This window comes from Thalia democratica, chromosome 1 (genome assembly GCF_965202585.1).
Source record: "Thalia democratica chromosome 1, ktThaDemo2.hap1.1, whole genome shotgun sequence".
In the NCBI taxonomy this organism is placed as follows: domain Eukaryota; kingdom Metazoa; phylum Chordata; class Thaliacea; order Salpida; family Salpidae; genus Thalia; species Thalia democratica.
Window position 1 is genome coordinate 74,650,330 of NC_139165.1, and position 15,827 is coordinate 74,666,156.

At 30.3% G+C, this 15,827-nt stretch overlaps 3 protein-coding genes across 4 annotated transcripts; all 3 read right to left on the reverse strand.

The window, feature by feature from the left end:
* Positions 1-1,394: 1,394 nt before the first annotated feature.
* On the reverse strand, positions 1,395-12,598 carry LOC145843896 (kinesin-associated protein 3-like). Of its 2 annotated transcripts, XM_082951163.1 has the most exons (20): positions 12,523-12,598; positions 12,198-12,329; positions 11,477-11,625; positions 11,207-11,248; positions 10,266-10,481; positions 9,412-9,548; positions 9,003-9,096; positions 8,736-8,828; positions 7,860-8,041; positions 7,353-7,515; positions 7,036-7,136; positions 6,876-6,971; positions 6,596-6,730; positions 5,912-6,077; positions 5,128-5,253; positions 3,851-3,951; positions 3,432-3,515; positions 2,835-2,997; positions 2,497-2,602; positions 1,395-1,888 (listed from the first exon to the last, which is right to left on the reverse strand). In XM_082951163.1, exons 1-20 carry the CDS (start codon positions 12,552-12,554, stop codon positions 1,768-1,770), a joined length of 2,439 nt encoding a protein of 812 aa, XP_082807289.1. In that variant the 5' UTR covers positions 12,555-12,598; the 3' UTR covers positions 1,395-1,767. The 2 variants fall into 2 exon arrangements, with proteins under 2 accessions (XP_082807289.1, XP_082807298.1); XM_082951172.1 differs by lacking the exon at positions 11,207-11,248.
* Positions 12,599-12,630: 32 nt separating this feature from the next.
* LOC145843907 (uncharacterized) lies at positions 12,631-13,920 on the reverse strand. The gene has a single exon (XM_082951185.1). The coding sequence runs from the start codon at positions 13,908-13,910 to the stop codon at positions 13,008-13,010; it is 903 nt and encodes a 300-aa protein (XP_082807311.1). The 5' UTR covers positions 13,911-13,920; the 3' UTR covers positions 12,631-13,007.
* An 897-nt stretch (positions 13,921-14,817) lies between these two features.
* LOC145843885 (uncharacterized) lies at positions 14,818-15,498 on the reverse strand. Its single transcript, XM_082951152.1, has one exon. It carries the CDS (start codon positions 15,489-15,491, stop codon positions 14,958-14,960), a length of 534 nt encoding a protein of 177 aa, XP_082807278.1. The 5' UTR covers positions 15,492-15,498; the 3' UTR covers positions 14,818-14,957.
* Positions 15,499-15,827: the final 329 nt, after the last annotated feature.

Consider the following 15,827-nt stretch of genomic DNA (forward strand, 5'->3'; position numbering starts at 1 on the left):
TATTTAAAATATCTGTATGGGATATTTAAATTAAACAGCCGACTCCTACTTTACCAATTAATTATAAAATACAATATATATTTAATTTAGTTCATTATGATTTTATGTATGTCGCTGTAAATTAATTAGCGGTCAGTACATTGTAATCCCAATAGCAATTTTGTGTTTTGGTTTTTCTTAAAGTTTAATTTTTTCATTTGAACTAAATCTGTTTCCTAATTCTATATAACTTTGATTCAATCATTACAAACATTCAATATATAATATACATGTTACATCGAGTTTCTGTGACTTTTATTGCCTTCACCGTCGTTAAGTTTTATTAAATATTATTGATTCACTATCTAATGGTTAATGTTATATTTTTGTTTAAAATAGATTACATAAAAACTAAATTAATGATCTTTGCAATACAAATTAAATAGTTTAAATAACCTCGTTTACATTGTGACGTAATTATTAGTTGCAATGAATGCATTTTTCATTAGTTAACGACAATAAATTTTGAATCAGTTATCTTTCCCATTAACGTGAGTTGTTTGTTTATATTATAATTTGTTGTTTTGTTGTGTAATTTAACTTACTTTACTTATTTTGGACTTAATAATCATAAATATTATATAGTTTTATAACAGTCGGATTTAATATTAAGTATTTTACCTATTAATAACTATTATCTGTAGAAAATATCTTATTTTAATGAAAACATGTATACATCTACTTTATTCTATGCTTCTATTCTCTCAATACAGTAATTATTTTTTTACAGAACCCAGTTGAAGTGTGTTGATTCGTTGACACACAGAAACATATGTTGGTAGAATAAAGGAAGATTACTGTATAATTTGTTTTTATTGAAAATGATCTATAAATATCGTTTTTACATGTGGTATCATTATTCTTTTACTGTCTTCAACATTTAAAGATCTTTTATTTTTAGTAATTAACAAATGTTGTCAAGTATAATAAAGTTGAAAATTATTACAAACTCTAAATTTAGTGTCTGGAGTTATACATGTTATAATAATAAAAAATAAGAATTAGTTGAATCATGTAATCAACTTGTTATATTTTTGTTAATATATATTAATTAAGTATGTACTAAGTTATCGTCTTATATATTTAGCAAATAAGTTTAAAATTATTAATGAGTTCTTAATACTTTTAAGTTAGTTTAATTTTTTGTTTATGTTTATTTTTTGCGGAATATAAATTTATTTCAACTTTTTTCTTGTCTGTCCTGTTTAAGCGGCTCAGATTTTGATGCCTGAGTCCAACATTGCTCAATAAACAATATAATATTAATATAGCTGTTTGTTCCTACACCTTTTTGGATATTAACTAAATTCTTAACAATTTTTACATTTTCAAAAATTGTTTCATAAATAACTTAGTACTATGTTGTACTTTAATGCCTTTAAAACAAATTTCTTTGATATTATACACAAAAGCATATACAATTTTTTTGCTGCAATAAATAATACAGACTTTTTGTTTAAAGTTTAAAGAATCACATATCCTAATTATACGATAACTTAGTAGAACTTCACTTTCCAGAATTTTTTCTATCGATTTACTATGTATGTACAAAATTACAATCTAACTAAAAACAAGCATTTTAAAAACTACTAACAAACAAAAAAGTCACTGTCAAAAGTTCGAAAAAAATTTGTTGTATATGAATGGTGAAATGCAAACAGTCGGTTGATACGATATATGAAATTGAAGCCAAGAGGTTAACAGTGTAGTGTGGTGGGTGCAATATAGCTAGTAATTGTAAGGAACGAAATCCTGGGAGTTTCTTACCGGGTATTGCTGGCTTCCTGGGTACTGTTGGTAGTACTGCTGACTCGCCATAACCATGGGGTCTTCGTACTGAACCGGGTACCTTAAAGTTATTGATTATTAAACTGAAAAATTATATTAAAAAGTTGTTGGATGATTACCAACTATAAAGTTTTTAGGCGATGGAAACATAATATTGGCAAATTTTTGCCCAAGTAACAAGATTAAGGAGACTAAAGTACTTTGTGGACATAATTTATTTTAAATGTCGATTAAGAAAAAAGTAAACAAATGATATTGAAATGATTGAAGCTAAAACTACATATTAAAGGGAAACCAAACTGATGAATATCTCAAGTTATTTCAACAACACTAAAAATTAGCAATCTATAACATCCAATTTTAAATCCAGATCCTAATTAAAAAAACGAGTCAAGAAAATGTCTCTGGCATGTTTGTGGGGAGGTATACTAGATATTCTGGGAAAACTGAAAGTAATTGGAGGTTTCAGAGCTCCGGATTTTGATTTTTAAATGAGATACGGGTCCTAACTTTTTAGATCTGGTGGACCACTTAAAAGTTGATTTTAAACAATTCCCGCAATTAGTTTTGCGTTGCTGTATACTACTTTGATCATGTACTTTCCCATTTAAGTTCTGGTCACCGAATACAACATAACTTCGATTACTGATCCACATACAAAAAACTAACGGGTATTGCGCAGGTACGATCGCACCGCTTGCGACTGCTTCTTGCAACTGTTGTTCGCTCATGTACTCCGGTGGTATGTTCATCATTTCCTCATCGAACTCCGCTGCTGTGGGTGAAAAAAGATGTGTAATTAAAACTATATTAACTATTGTTTTGAAGATTCTATTTTTTGATAAAGAGAAAATTACAAAATTAAATAGTTATCTAAAAACAACCCCTGTTAAAAATAACAAATTTCTTAAAGAAGAGTGAATAAAACTACTATAAAACTCAAAGATTTTTTTTTGATGACACTTTAACGTGAGGATCGAAGACAAACAAAACTATTTGATTTTCACCGTTGGCGTAGAGGTCGTACAAGTCGTGGTCGTAGTACGGCTCTTCGTCGACGGACGCTACCAGCTCCTGCGGCTTCTTGTCGTTGATGATGTCCATCCACTGCGAGTTGTGCCACTTGAACTTCTCGAACTGGATCTTCCTCTCCCACTCGCTGTCGTACTCCTGTGAAAAGTTTTTGTTTGAATTATTTACTGTCTTTTGTAGTCTTCGAACTTAAAAAACAAACTTTTTTGATTTTGTAAAACTTGATTTTTAAATTTGTGGTAAGGAACCGAGAAAAAAAAATCAAGAAATTGTTCTATTTAAAAATTAACTCATACTAGTAAATGATGATTAGACCAAGTGATACTTTTAATATATATTTGCTGAAATTTGTGAAAAAAAAAAGAACAAGTAAACAACCTAAACAAAAAATTTTTGCAAGTTAAATTACTGAGTTAAGAGTTATCGTGTTTCCTAACAAAAAAATCATTAAACAAAGCAACTTTTTTCTTAAATTTTAAAGTATAATATCATGGTACTTTCAGCGCATGACATAAGGACAAAAAAAAACAAGGTAAAGTGTTATACATGCCAAACTTTTGATAGAAACTGACCCTTATAATGTCGAGAGTGTTGTCGCAGACGTTTCTTATTTGCGAGTTCCGGTCGTGCATCAGGTCTATCATGTACGAAGGTGCCTGTTCAATTAACATTCAATTACAGCAACATAAACACACCATTTTCTTTTAAACTTATCAGTGTTGACACAAATTAAACTAAGTGGAATAAAGAGTTTCTTACATTTAAAAAGTTAGTAGTTTAGGACTCTGGAATTAAAATAACGTTTGATCTTTAGAGTCTTAAGAGTTGATTGATTTTTTTTTATTAAAACTTATTTAACTAAGTAAAAAGTTAACAGTTAATTATACTAACGTACAAATATCAATAATTATACTAACAGTATAAGAAAAAACCAGAACAACTTCATACAACTTTAAATAATCAAGTTAGGATGAAAACACGATGAACAAACTTGTGTGTGAGAAATGATAACGTTTCTGGTGTCTTCATGCCAAATCATCTGGTAGAAAACATAAACAATTTGCAACACCAACTCATCATCTTCTTGTTTTGCTGTATCAAATATTTTATAACTATTTAATACAATAAAGCACTTTATAACTTTTTAACGTTTTGTAATTAAGGCCATAGGTGGTTAGCCATGTTTTTTACAAGTTGGTCTTATTTCATAGAGTTTTTACTAAGCTTCAAGTTGCTTTTTACCATTTCAAAAATTCGAATTATTTTTTGAGATATGAAAGGGTGAAAGTCGGGCGACATAATAGGTTACTTATGGGGAGGGAAAACTAAAACAGCGAAAAAAGACTATTTTGTTAAAATTCTATCTCCTCCTACATGTTTCAAGCAATCTTCTTCAAACTTACACAGTCTAACCTTTATACAAGAATAAAAAACGCAACTTTAGACTTCAAAAAAAAAAATTAATAAAAATACCTTTTTTTTTCAAAGACTTTTTTTTTTAATTTTTGTAATAAATTTTTTAATTTTCAATTTAACAAAATTCATAAGTAACGATATTTTCATATAATGTAAGGAACGTTTCCTGAAAATTTGAAGAAGATTGCTTGAAAAATGAAGGAGGAGTAGATTTTTTAAATTTCCGAGAAAATTGACCCCAAAAATTTGCGGTCAATACGTTTGTATCGGAAACTTTTTACAAAAATTAAAACATCTCATAAGTTAATTGGTATTTTTGAATTCTATTAAAATTGGCTCGTAGTTTGTACTTAAAGCTTTCAAATAAAAGCCAAAGTTATTTTTGTTAAAAAAAATTGTTGGAACCCCTTATTACCTTAAAATAGAACATACAAAACAGAAATATGTTCAAAAAAACACTTGGATCTAAGTAAAACATTTGTTATAGATATAAATATAAAATAACTAAACATCTTTATATTTAGAACTGGTTTCTAACATAACAACACCAAATAAAATTTCTCTATGAATTTTGTTACTTTTTTAAAAATAAAAAGTTAACATTTATTAATTAGTACAATACAAATAGATGATATTTTCTATTTAAAATTACTACCTTTCTTAACAAAATCAGTGCATTAAAAAACACACACAAGTAAAAAAAATATTTAAGTAAAAATAATAACTTATAAGTATACAACTTGGACTTGAACCTTTTAACTGTGATAACAAGTTGGTAAACAAATTTTATTCTCAGCATAAAAACTTACACGCATATTTCACATGTGAGATGTACAAAATTTCCACACTAACCGTTCAGCAACGAAACCAGCACTTGCACAACGCCGGATTGAGCCAACGTGGGCGCGCAGTTTTCGTCCAGCGCCACCGTGCCGACGAGCACTATCGTCTCCAGCACCAAGTCGTCTTCCGCGTGTGCTGCGATAAAATGAAGTAACAGTTAATTGTTGCTTGATGATAAAGAGAAAATTTATGGTAAACTGACTGTTTTACACAGCAAATACACGTGCATTTGGATAAGTCCGAACGAATCTTGTAAATAGTTAACATTGAGTTGGTATACTTGATGGCAATTTATTGAGGTTAAATTTAGTGTGCAATGTTGGACTCAGGCATCAAAACCGAGCAACTTAAACAGAAGACGCATGAATGGTAAAATACGACAATTTATTAACTTCAAGTTAACACTTAAGTTTTTATTTTATGAATATAAAGTAAAATAAATAAAACAAAAGACTAAAAAATATACCCTCTAAATTGTTGTAACGAAAAAAATTAGAGTATAGTTGATTATTTCATACAGTAATTATTTTACTAAACCTGACTAAAACTTATTGAGAATTCCATTTCTAAAGCACAAAACTTAAATTCACACAACTTTCAATAGCAAAAACACATAAGTCAGACTAAAATACTTACTTTTGGTCCCAAATACTCCTCACCTTAACTTCACGCATAAAAATGTTTAACTGGAAAATTTTTTTAATTACGCGTTAAATATAACTATAGAGTAATTTAAAAAAAATTCAACAAAGACAATTTACCAATTCAAAAGCTACACGTTTCAACCACTCACCGGACTTCAAAACGTCGAGGATGTAGGGGAGGAGGTCGTACTTCTTCAGTATGAGGTCGAAGTTGATGTTCTTGAAGTTGAGGTTGGCCAGCGTGCCCACGCACTCCACCACGAAGTCTTCCTCTTTCTCCTTCTTCAGCGCGTTCGCAAATTGCGATATGAAGTTCTGCGGAAATGTTTTGTATCGAAAAATTCAGTTCATTTTATATTAATCATCATCAGCTCATGGGTTTTGATAATTATTTAGAAAAAAGTATAGTTTTCATAAAGCCGAGCTGAAGAATTAACTACAAATTGTAGATGTGACATGGCTGCTCCATTTAGAAAATGGTATGAAGTTGTATGAAAAGTATGATGTGTAGCTACAGAGTGTTTTAATCATTCTGCCATTTTTATTATCAGCTTGTAATAATAGCTTAACACATATAATTATTATCTCATCAGTACACGGTTTGTTAGATATGTATCGTGAAAGGATAACTTTAAATAATAAAAAGCCAAGAGGTTGCTATAAATTGTTGATAACTGCACTGTTTAAATAATGAAAGCTTAAAATACTTAAGACTTTAGAAAATGACAAGTTGCTATTGTTCTAATGATTAATGTTATAAAATGTATTTATCCAACTCTATTAAACTTTCAGTAAGTATAAAGCTCGTGCACAATTTATCAAAAAAAACTGACGACAAACAGCGACTTGGTGGGTCCTTCGTGCTGCGACATATTTCTGATCATTTTCAGCAGCAACCCGTCCTTCGTTTTGAAGGTACGTTTCACTAGATGGCGCAGTGCTGTTCCGTTGCCCAGGTCACAGATAAGCTGAAGTATTAAAACAAAAAAGTATGAAACGAATTCAAAAAAGTACTAAACATATATTTTAACTTTTATTGTTGATAGTTAGTGAAAACGTGGTCAAAACTATTTGATCAATTTATTAAATAACAAAACACAATAAGAAACTTACTTGAGTGTTGTTCTTTCTGCTGGCTATGTTGATCGAAAGAGCTGCTAATTCCGGATTTATTGGACCGGCCGGCGAGTCCAAAATCATCTTCACCACCTGAAAATAACACAACTGACTTTTAACCAATTCAAAATTAAGCATCATGTCAAAACAAACCAACCTTGGGTATGCAGTCGGTGTAAGCCATCATGGATCGGGTTTTTTCGTCGATGCTGAGATGGTAGAGGAGGCACAACGTCACTGCCTCCATGCCAGGGTTGTCTTTGAATTTGAAATTTTAAATTAAAAATATCCACTTGGACATTTTATATACGTTTCTAACAAAAATGCATTTTACTACAACTTTATACTCTAAAAGATAAATACAAAACTTTTTACTTCCTAAACAGAGTTTCAAAATCTAGAACACAACATAACTAATTTAAAAAAAAAGTTTAACAAGACATTTGAGAGTTGTTTTACAGCTAAAACAGTCACCTAAATACTCGACGACTTTAGGCAGCAGCCCGCACGAAACCATTTTCAGCCGCAGGGTCGTGTCAAACGAAAGGTTGAGGAGCAGCCTGAGCGTCAGCGAAGTTAACAAGTCATCGTCGAACTTGAGTGCGTTGATGATTTTCGGTACTATGTCGCATTTCGCCTGTATAATTGTTTTATATGACTGACGACGAAAAGTTAATAACTAAAAAAGTAATTGCAAGAAAGTTAATTTTCATAGCAAGCTAATTTAACTTGAGTAGTTCTTTTTTTATTAAGATTTTGGACAAAAGTTAAACGAATCTGAACTTGAAGTTCTTAATTTTTATATTGGTAAAATAATTTACTTGAACTTGTTTTAAAAAAAATATTTATAGCAAATATATTTTGAAGTATCTGTTAACAACTAAACAGAATTTTAACAACAAATAAACAACTTTTTTTCTTTACTTTTCTATACAAACAAAAGAAGTAAGAAACAATGAACAGACAGTAACAACCAATCACCATTTCGTTTTTGTTCTCCTTGAAAATGCTCAGTTTTTTCAAGAACGAAACGATCACCACGCTCAAGCCCACGCTGGATCTTGTTTCGAGAGCTTTGCACAGCAACCTGACAATTCCCTTGTTCTTCATCTTCACCTCCACCCGCATGTCTTCCGATAAGTTCATCAGCAGGTAGAACGCGACTGTTGTGAAATTTATATGAATATACTAAAAATCTGGTCAATTTTTTAAACAAATATTGGTTTTGTTATTATGTTTAAAAAAACATTATATATTTTGCGTCTAAAACTTGTGGTATTTGAAAAATTTTAATTTTCAGTTCTTGTCGTCAATTTGTATATCTTTATAACATTTCTAGTTGGTTGAGACAAACTGATACTTTTAAAGCTAAACACATAGTTACTCTTTGTATTCTAGAACTAGTACATAAAACAAAAATAGATTAGACAACAAAAAAAATTATGCTATGCATTAGTCTGCCGCTTTTATTTTTAATTAGAACGTAAAGTTCTTGTCTCAAAAACGCGAACTTAACGGCAGACTACTGCACTTTCATTGTTTTCATTAAGAAGTGTCAGTTGAAAAAACTATATTAATTTACAAGTTTGAAAATTTTAATATGTGTTATGACATTATTTTGACATTTTTATAAATGTCATTTAAACATTATTTAAACCTCATTTCATATAACCATGATTTTTTAAGTTAAAACTAAAATATATTTCACAATTAAGAAAATATGTTTTACTTTAAAATACATAAAATAAATATATTAAATATATATATATATATATAAACAACAACAAAGCAATACAATATGTACACAGAGAATTTAAATTTAAAGCTCAAGTTTAGCATTAAAAATTTATTACTAACCTTTTAATAGTTGGTCCTGTTTTCTGGCCAAGTTTTGCACCTTTTTATTGAATTTTTCAAAATCTTTTAACGCTTGCTCGCGATTTTCCTCGTCTTCAATAAATATAAAAAACTTTAGTTGTATTATATGGGTGTGTCAATAAGGATTGCAAAAAAATGCAAAACTTAGCTATTACAACACTTTAAAACAAAAGTTACGCCGTATTAATTATTTCTTTAGTAAAAACTTTAACTCCAACGTTAAAAATACACTTAACAAATTCTCACTGTCTATAGTTTCTTTCTTTTTCTTCAGTTCATTTTTCCACGTTTCAAGCCTGTTCATTTCGTGTTCAACTATCGACATGCACAGAGCCCCTACCTAGTATTTTATTTATTATCAAAAAAAAAAGAACTAGATTGGCTACATGTAAACAACGATAACTAATTTATTCTAATTAACAAAAAAAATCAAACGGATCGGAAATTTAGTAATGTAGGTGTAAACAATTAGGCAGTTTAAAAAAAGCAACTGCTTTATTAGTTTGAAAATTTTTTATATAAACTACAACTATTTCATTCTAAATTATGTTAATTTTTCTAACACTTAAATTACTCTTTTTTGCAACAGACACACTCTGAATCGAAGTACACTTTTACGGTAACCGCACATATTTCAAAACAATGATGAACACACCTTGTAATGAGCGATGACTTGATGAAACTGGATGTAGGAGGAGAAACAGAAGAATATGTACATGATGTTGGTCGAAAGTTCCACGCTCTTCCTCCAGTCTTCGCTCAGCACCCTCCGCAACGCTCCCATTACCGTGCCTAACAATATGTTTCCAACTTAAATTTAAACACTCATGCATTTATTAAATATTCATATTCATTTAATATCATGCGTTTTCATGTTTTAAAAACAATAAACAATGATCTCTCTTCTTACACAAAGTGAATCAATACTTTTTTTTTTTAAACTTTATTATGCAAACAGTGTTTTGTTTAATGAGGCGATCAATATTGATAAGACAATATCTAAAATTCATGGAAAATAGTCAAAATACTTTTATGTAAACAAAACTACTTTTAAATCGTTTTAGATCTGATTGTTTTGAATCTAATTAGATTTTTTTTTAATAAATCAAAAATTAGGTGCATGACTATTCAAATTGGAACAATTCTAATTCCAACAACTCTTTTTTTTTAATGTTTAAGGGCCACAACTCCAAAAGTAATATATTTGAAAAAAAAATAATAATAAATGCATAGGTCGTATAATATTTATGAGTACTATTTTTTTTTTTGCAAAAATATTAATATTTCTTGATATATGGTTAAAATAAGTTATACAGTATAGTAAATTTTAGTAGTTTTTAAATACCTCAAGAAATATTTAAAATTTTGCAAAAAATAACAAAGTAAATGCGTTTTTTTTTCAAATATATTTTACTTTTGAGAGATATGGTCTCTTAAACACTTTCTCAAGGACTTTAATCGTCACGTAACTCCGAAAAACCAAACGAAACAAAGCACGACGCCACCAACCGTGCTCCAGCACCCCCTCCAGGTTGTCGGGGTTTTTGAGGAGGCAGAAGAGCAGGATGGAGGCTTTTATCTTGGAGGGAACGTCCTCGTACAGCAGCTCCACGTAGTCGTCGATGTTGTTCAGCGACGGTGCCTCCGTCAGCTCGGCGTTGGTCAGGAAGTCCGGGGTGGGGTCCTGCAGCTTCTGGGACGACCTCGGTTTCGCCTGCGACTTTCCTGAAACCACAGGTGTTTTTGAATTGAGAAGATAATAAATATTTTATGCTGAATGTTCTAAAAACGATATTATTGATGAGCTTTTTGTTTTCTTGAAAATAAAGAGATTTTTTTTAGTACATAAACGAAAATCAACGTTTTTTATCTAAACTTTTAACAAACAAAATATATTCATCTTTCAAGTAAACTGTTAAAAAAATTTAAAGTTCTAAAAATTGTTCAGGTTTTAATTATGTTGGTCTAAGTACAAAATTTTTTAAAACAAATTTAAATAAATTTTTATATTGTTTTACTTATATAAAGTATATTGAAACAAATACAAAGTTCTGTTGAACCTAGCCACCATCTTTTAAATTCCTACATCTAGATATAAAACAACAAAATGAGAAATACGAAAGCAAACTACTGTTTTCATGAGAAAAAGCATTACTAACTTGAAAAACACCTAGAGGTTACATGATAAGCATTAGTTATGGATGAGTTATAACAACACCATTAAAAACGTTCAATCTAAGTCAGTGTTTTTTTTTTTTTTGCATCTTGAGTTTTAAAGTGAGGTGTTAAGTAAACTATAATACAAACAATAAACTAATTTGTTACTTAAGCAGTAAATTTTTTTTTGAAACATATAAACTTTATGTATAGTTTAAAAAACACTTGTCTAATCATACTAACGATAATACACCGATAAAGCAACAAGCAACATTATGCTATTTTAAATTTACCAATCTGAGCTGGAACTTTTTTTGAAACCTTTTTAACTGGCGCTGTTAACATTTTTAATAATTTATTTTTTTTAGTAATAAATTTAACAGAATAAAAAGTATTCTGCTTTTAAGCAAACAGTATAGTATAGTAAGATATAGTAAAAAAAATATTCTATAAGTTTCTAATTTATAGCTTAGTTTTTTATTTCAAGAACGACTCAACAAATAGTAGAACAATTAACATTAAAGCTAGCTTAAAAACTCATAAAAGCACACAAACGAATCTACCGAGATCGGTTTCCTTCCTCTTTCTGAGATAGTAAAGCAGCTGTTCCACTTCTGCCAGCTTGTTGGGCGGAATCAGCGTGCACTTTCTGATGACTTCTTCGGACAGCAGCTCGATGTCCGTGCTGTCCGTCAGGTTTTCCACCCGAACCCTGATGATGGCGATGATCGGTTTTAAAGAAATTGGTTTTTATTGGAAAAAAGACACACTCGAGTTGTGGAGTACTCAAATTTTATTTTTAACCAATTTAACACTATTTAGACGCAGTAGAATACAGTTGCTCTATTTTAAACTTAATTACTTGATCAATAAATTTTTAAAGGAAAAAGGAAACTTTCTATTTACACTGCGTGTCTACTAAGTTAATGACTGTTGCTCTTTTTTGAACTAAAATAAAAATTTACAAATAAACAAAAAGAACGATTTTTGTAAAGTTTAAATTCTTATCAATATAAAAATTACTTGAAAAAGTTGAAATAAAAATATTATCAATTAGTGGTTAAATGTTATCAATCTTTTAACCTTTAGATGAAAACCATTAAAACATTTAACTTATATTAGTATTTTAAAAAGTAAACTAAAACCTAAAGTGTACAAAAAATATTTTATCAAACAAAATAACCTGAGTAGATTATTTTTTCCATTGAAAACATATTTATACTCAAAAAACAAAACTAAGTTTTCTCAACAGTTTTAAATGATGTAAGTTTAAAAAAAACTAACACTTTCTGTCCTTCCTTCCTGTCGCCGAGCATGGCTTGCCCGTCTTCGCCCAGTATTACAGCTTCCACCTCATAGTTGACCACTATCGCCTTCTCGGTCGGATGCACGTCTATACTGCCCGGGTTGACTTTCCTGTTGTTGAAAGACATGTGATTGTTTGCATGTTTTGTTTTATTGTACAATTCACAAAGCTAACTAAATCACAAACGTCATCTTAATTATTTAAGTAAATATATATTCAGATAGGTACAATTTTAAAGCTATATTGATCCTTATTTCTTATGCACAAAAATGTTGTTAAAAGGTTGAAAATAGATGTAAGCACCTCTGAAGAAAATGAGCCTCTTCGCTTTGCATTATTTTGTGATTACTTGTCAGCAATTGATTATCATTGTATAAAGAAATCTAAAAAATAATTCTTTCAATGTTATCAAACAAAACTTACATTTAAGGGTTCAACAATTGGTTAAATAAAGCAAAAAAGTAACTTATTTAAATAATAAAAAACAAAAAATAAATAAGTAAAAAGCATAACTTAAAAAGCTAAATTTCGTTTTAAATTATGTATTAACACATCCAAAAAATTAAATAGTTTTTTGCTTTATTAGAGGCCGTAAAAACTTTTGAAAATATATCTTTAGGTATGATCAATTGATTAAAATAAAATATTTAACTAATATAATATTTTTAGTAGTACCATATCTTCAGACAAAATCAAATAAAAATTTTCCTAGTAACTTTTTAAAATAATAAACATCAAATACACTCCCAGCAGCAAATCGAAACAGTCTATTCACTACAACTTAGTCATCAAACAACTGCAGGCGCATCATCAACTGCAGGCTCGTCATCCAAGTACGTCAAATTTTCCAAGTCAGCATCGTGGTCCAGCTTGCTCATCTCCACCCTGGCGTGCGGTATCTTCCTTTCCAGAACCTTCCACCTGTTGGGCGGCCAGATTATCCTCGTCGCCTTGCCCCTGATCAGACCCATGGGCACCGGACCCACCCTGTTGCTGTCGTAGCTGTGGTTAGTGTTGTCTCCTTCCAGCCACACGTGGCCCTTTGGAACGGTGACTTTTGGCTTCCTGTACCTTATGGTCTTTATGACGTCGCCTTCCAAGCCAATGACGCGCTTGATGTTGAGCTGGCCAGGGTCCCTGGTCGAGGAGAAAATAACCACGTCGCCCCTCCTGACCAAGTCAAAGTCGTGCGTGACAGACCTAGTGACCAGCACAATGTCGCTGAAGCCAGATTTATGTTCGTTGAACAGAGGCTGCATGGAGTTGCCCACCACTAAGGAGAAGGAAACAACGTAGACGTCTATGAACCAGAACACCGAGTAGACAAACGCTACTAGTATGACGTATTCAAAAAAGGTATCCAAATATTTACTAAACTGGCCTTTTTCATGATTTTTAGATGATTCTGATTTGGGATCTGGCTTGCTGGAGTCTGTTTTTAAAAATCTTACAGTGGCATTTGTTAAAGGTAAACTAGTTTTGTTAAAACAATTATTTAAGGTGTTCGCATTTCTGATAATACAGCACTTGGTAGTAGGGAACTGTTTAAAACAAAAGTGGTTTCTAGTGGTTGCACAGACAGATGGTTTAGGCAGTAAACTTAGTTTTAGTAACATGCCTCTTTGATCTATTGGTGATCTTACCAGTTTTGCATAGCAACCTACAATCTTTTGGCTGCATCTTAAAATCATTACAAATAAGTAACCTAAAACAATTTATCATTAAGAAAACAAACAACCTGTAGTAGCAAAACTCTCTGCTGTTTTATTGGCTAGCTAAGCTATTTTAAACTAGTATATTCATAATTATTTTTTATTTCTTGATAAAATGAAACTTACCAAGAACATTACAACAATTTAACTTTTTTACACTATAAGTTTGCAAATTCTATGATTAGTTTTACATATGAAACAAAACAACAGACAAAAAGAAGTACAAATAAACAGTTTTTCAGTAAATAATATACCACAAACATTATTCCATAAAAAAATTCAAATGAAGTTCTATGTTAAGTATAACTTTTATATTTAAGAATATTCAACATAAACCTTATACATTTAAGTTTAAAATTTGGAAATTAAATTATTAACTTTAAAATACAAATAAAATATAAAACTTGACTAAAAATATTTTTAGCATATAAAAGACATATAAAATATGTTTTTAAGAAGCTGACGTTTAAAAAATTAGATGAACAGAAAACAACTTTTACATTTATTAAGTAAGGTTAATGGTAACCACCTAATCGGTTTTTAGTAATTCAACATTTACTTTATTTTTTTCATAAAGATGTTCCTATACTTTTTTTTCCTAGGTAGTATAAATAAAGTAAATTCAAACAAGTTAAACTAAACAGTACTTTTCAGTACACAAACTGGTAAAATTTCTCTTACTTTAAACATAAAATGTCATACACAAAAAATTTAAAGCAATTCAAAGCTTTTCCCTTTCAAATCTCAAATGGCAAAGGAAAAAAGTTGATAGAATACAGAAATTTCTATTTAACTAAACTAAATTGATAAATAATATTTCAAACCATTTATAATGAATGTATTAATTGTTGTAAGGTTACTACAAAGTTGAAGTTAAACTCTCTTAAAACTAATTTTACAAAAGCAAAATTATACTACAAGAAACTGGAATTTTTCAAATGTTGTACACTAACAAAACACAAACATCATTAATTCTATTGGTCATGGTACTGTAAACAATAAAGTTTTTATAAAAAAGGCAGCAACTCAATCGTTCAAATTAAGTCCAAACTGTGGGTACACTTCCTTGGTAGTGGTTTGGAGATGCACCGCAAGCTTGCCAATAATAACCTGCCCAGCGTCTTTCACATCATTGTAATCATGCAGCTTCTCTATGTACAGCTGCAGCTCTTCCACTTCAACGCCTTCCCTTTTGAAACTTTCTATTTCCGCCTTTTGCTGCTCAATTTCAGCCTTTAAAGCTTCAATATCAGCTTCAGTGGGCTCAGTTCTGTTCTTCTTGACAGGAGTGAACTTTTGCGGCGTGGCAAAACTCCTTTTGAACTTTCTGCGGTAAGGCGGAGCTGTTTTGCAAAGGTTTTGTTTCTGAGTGTTTAAAGACACAGGGGTTGTGGTTGATGGTTTTGGTGTTAAAGAGCTGCTGGTAGGTTGCTTGCCAGCGGACTGGGGGGTTCTCATGGGTGACTTGAACGCGTTTCTCACCTTGGAAGAGCTCTGAATGCAGCTGATTCTTTTCGATTTGGCCACTGGTGTGCTGAGTTTAGGAGGTGAGTCTGACATTTTAACTAACGTGCTGAATAAATAAAGAAATATGGTTAGTGAACAAAATAAAACTGTCCTTTGACACATTGTTAAGACAAAATTGTTATATAAGTAAGAAGTATAAAAACAACTTTTATTGAAAAACACAAACTATATTTATATTTAATTTATCTAATTTGTTCCTTGTTTTTTTGAGTAATTCATTTTAAAATACTGATTTCCTTAAATCATTAACTGATTTAAAACTTTTTCCATTTTATTGATATAATTGATCTGGTTTTTTTTTTTAAATATTAAAAGTAAACTACTAAAACAAACAGATTATTTTAATTTATCTAATGTTTCTTGCAAAGA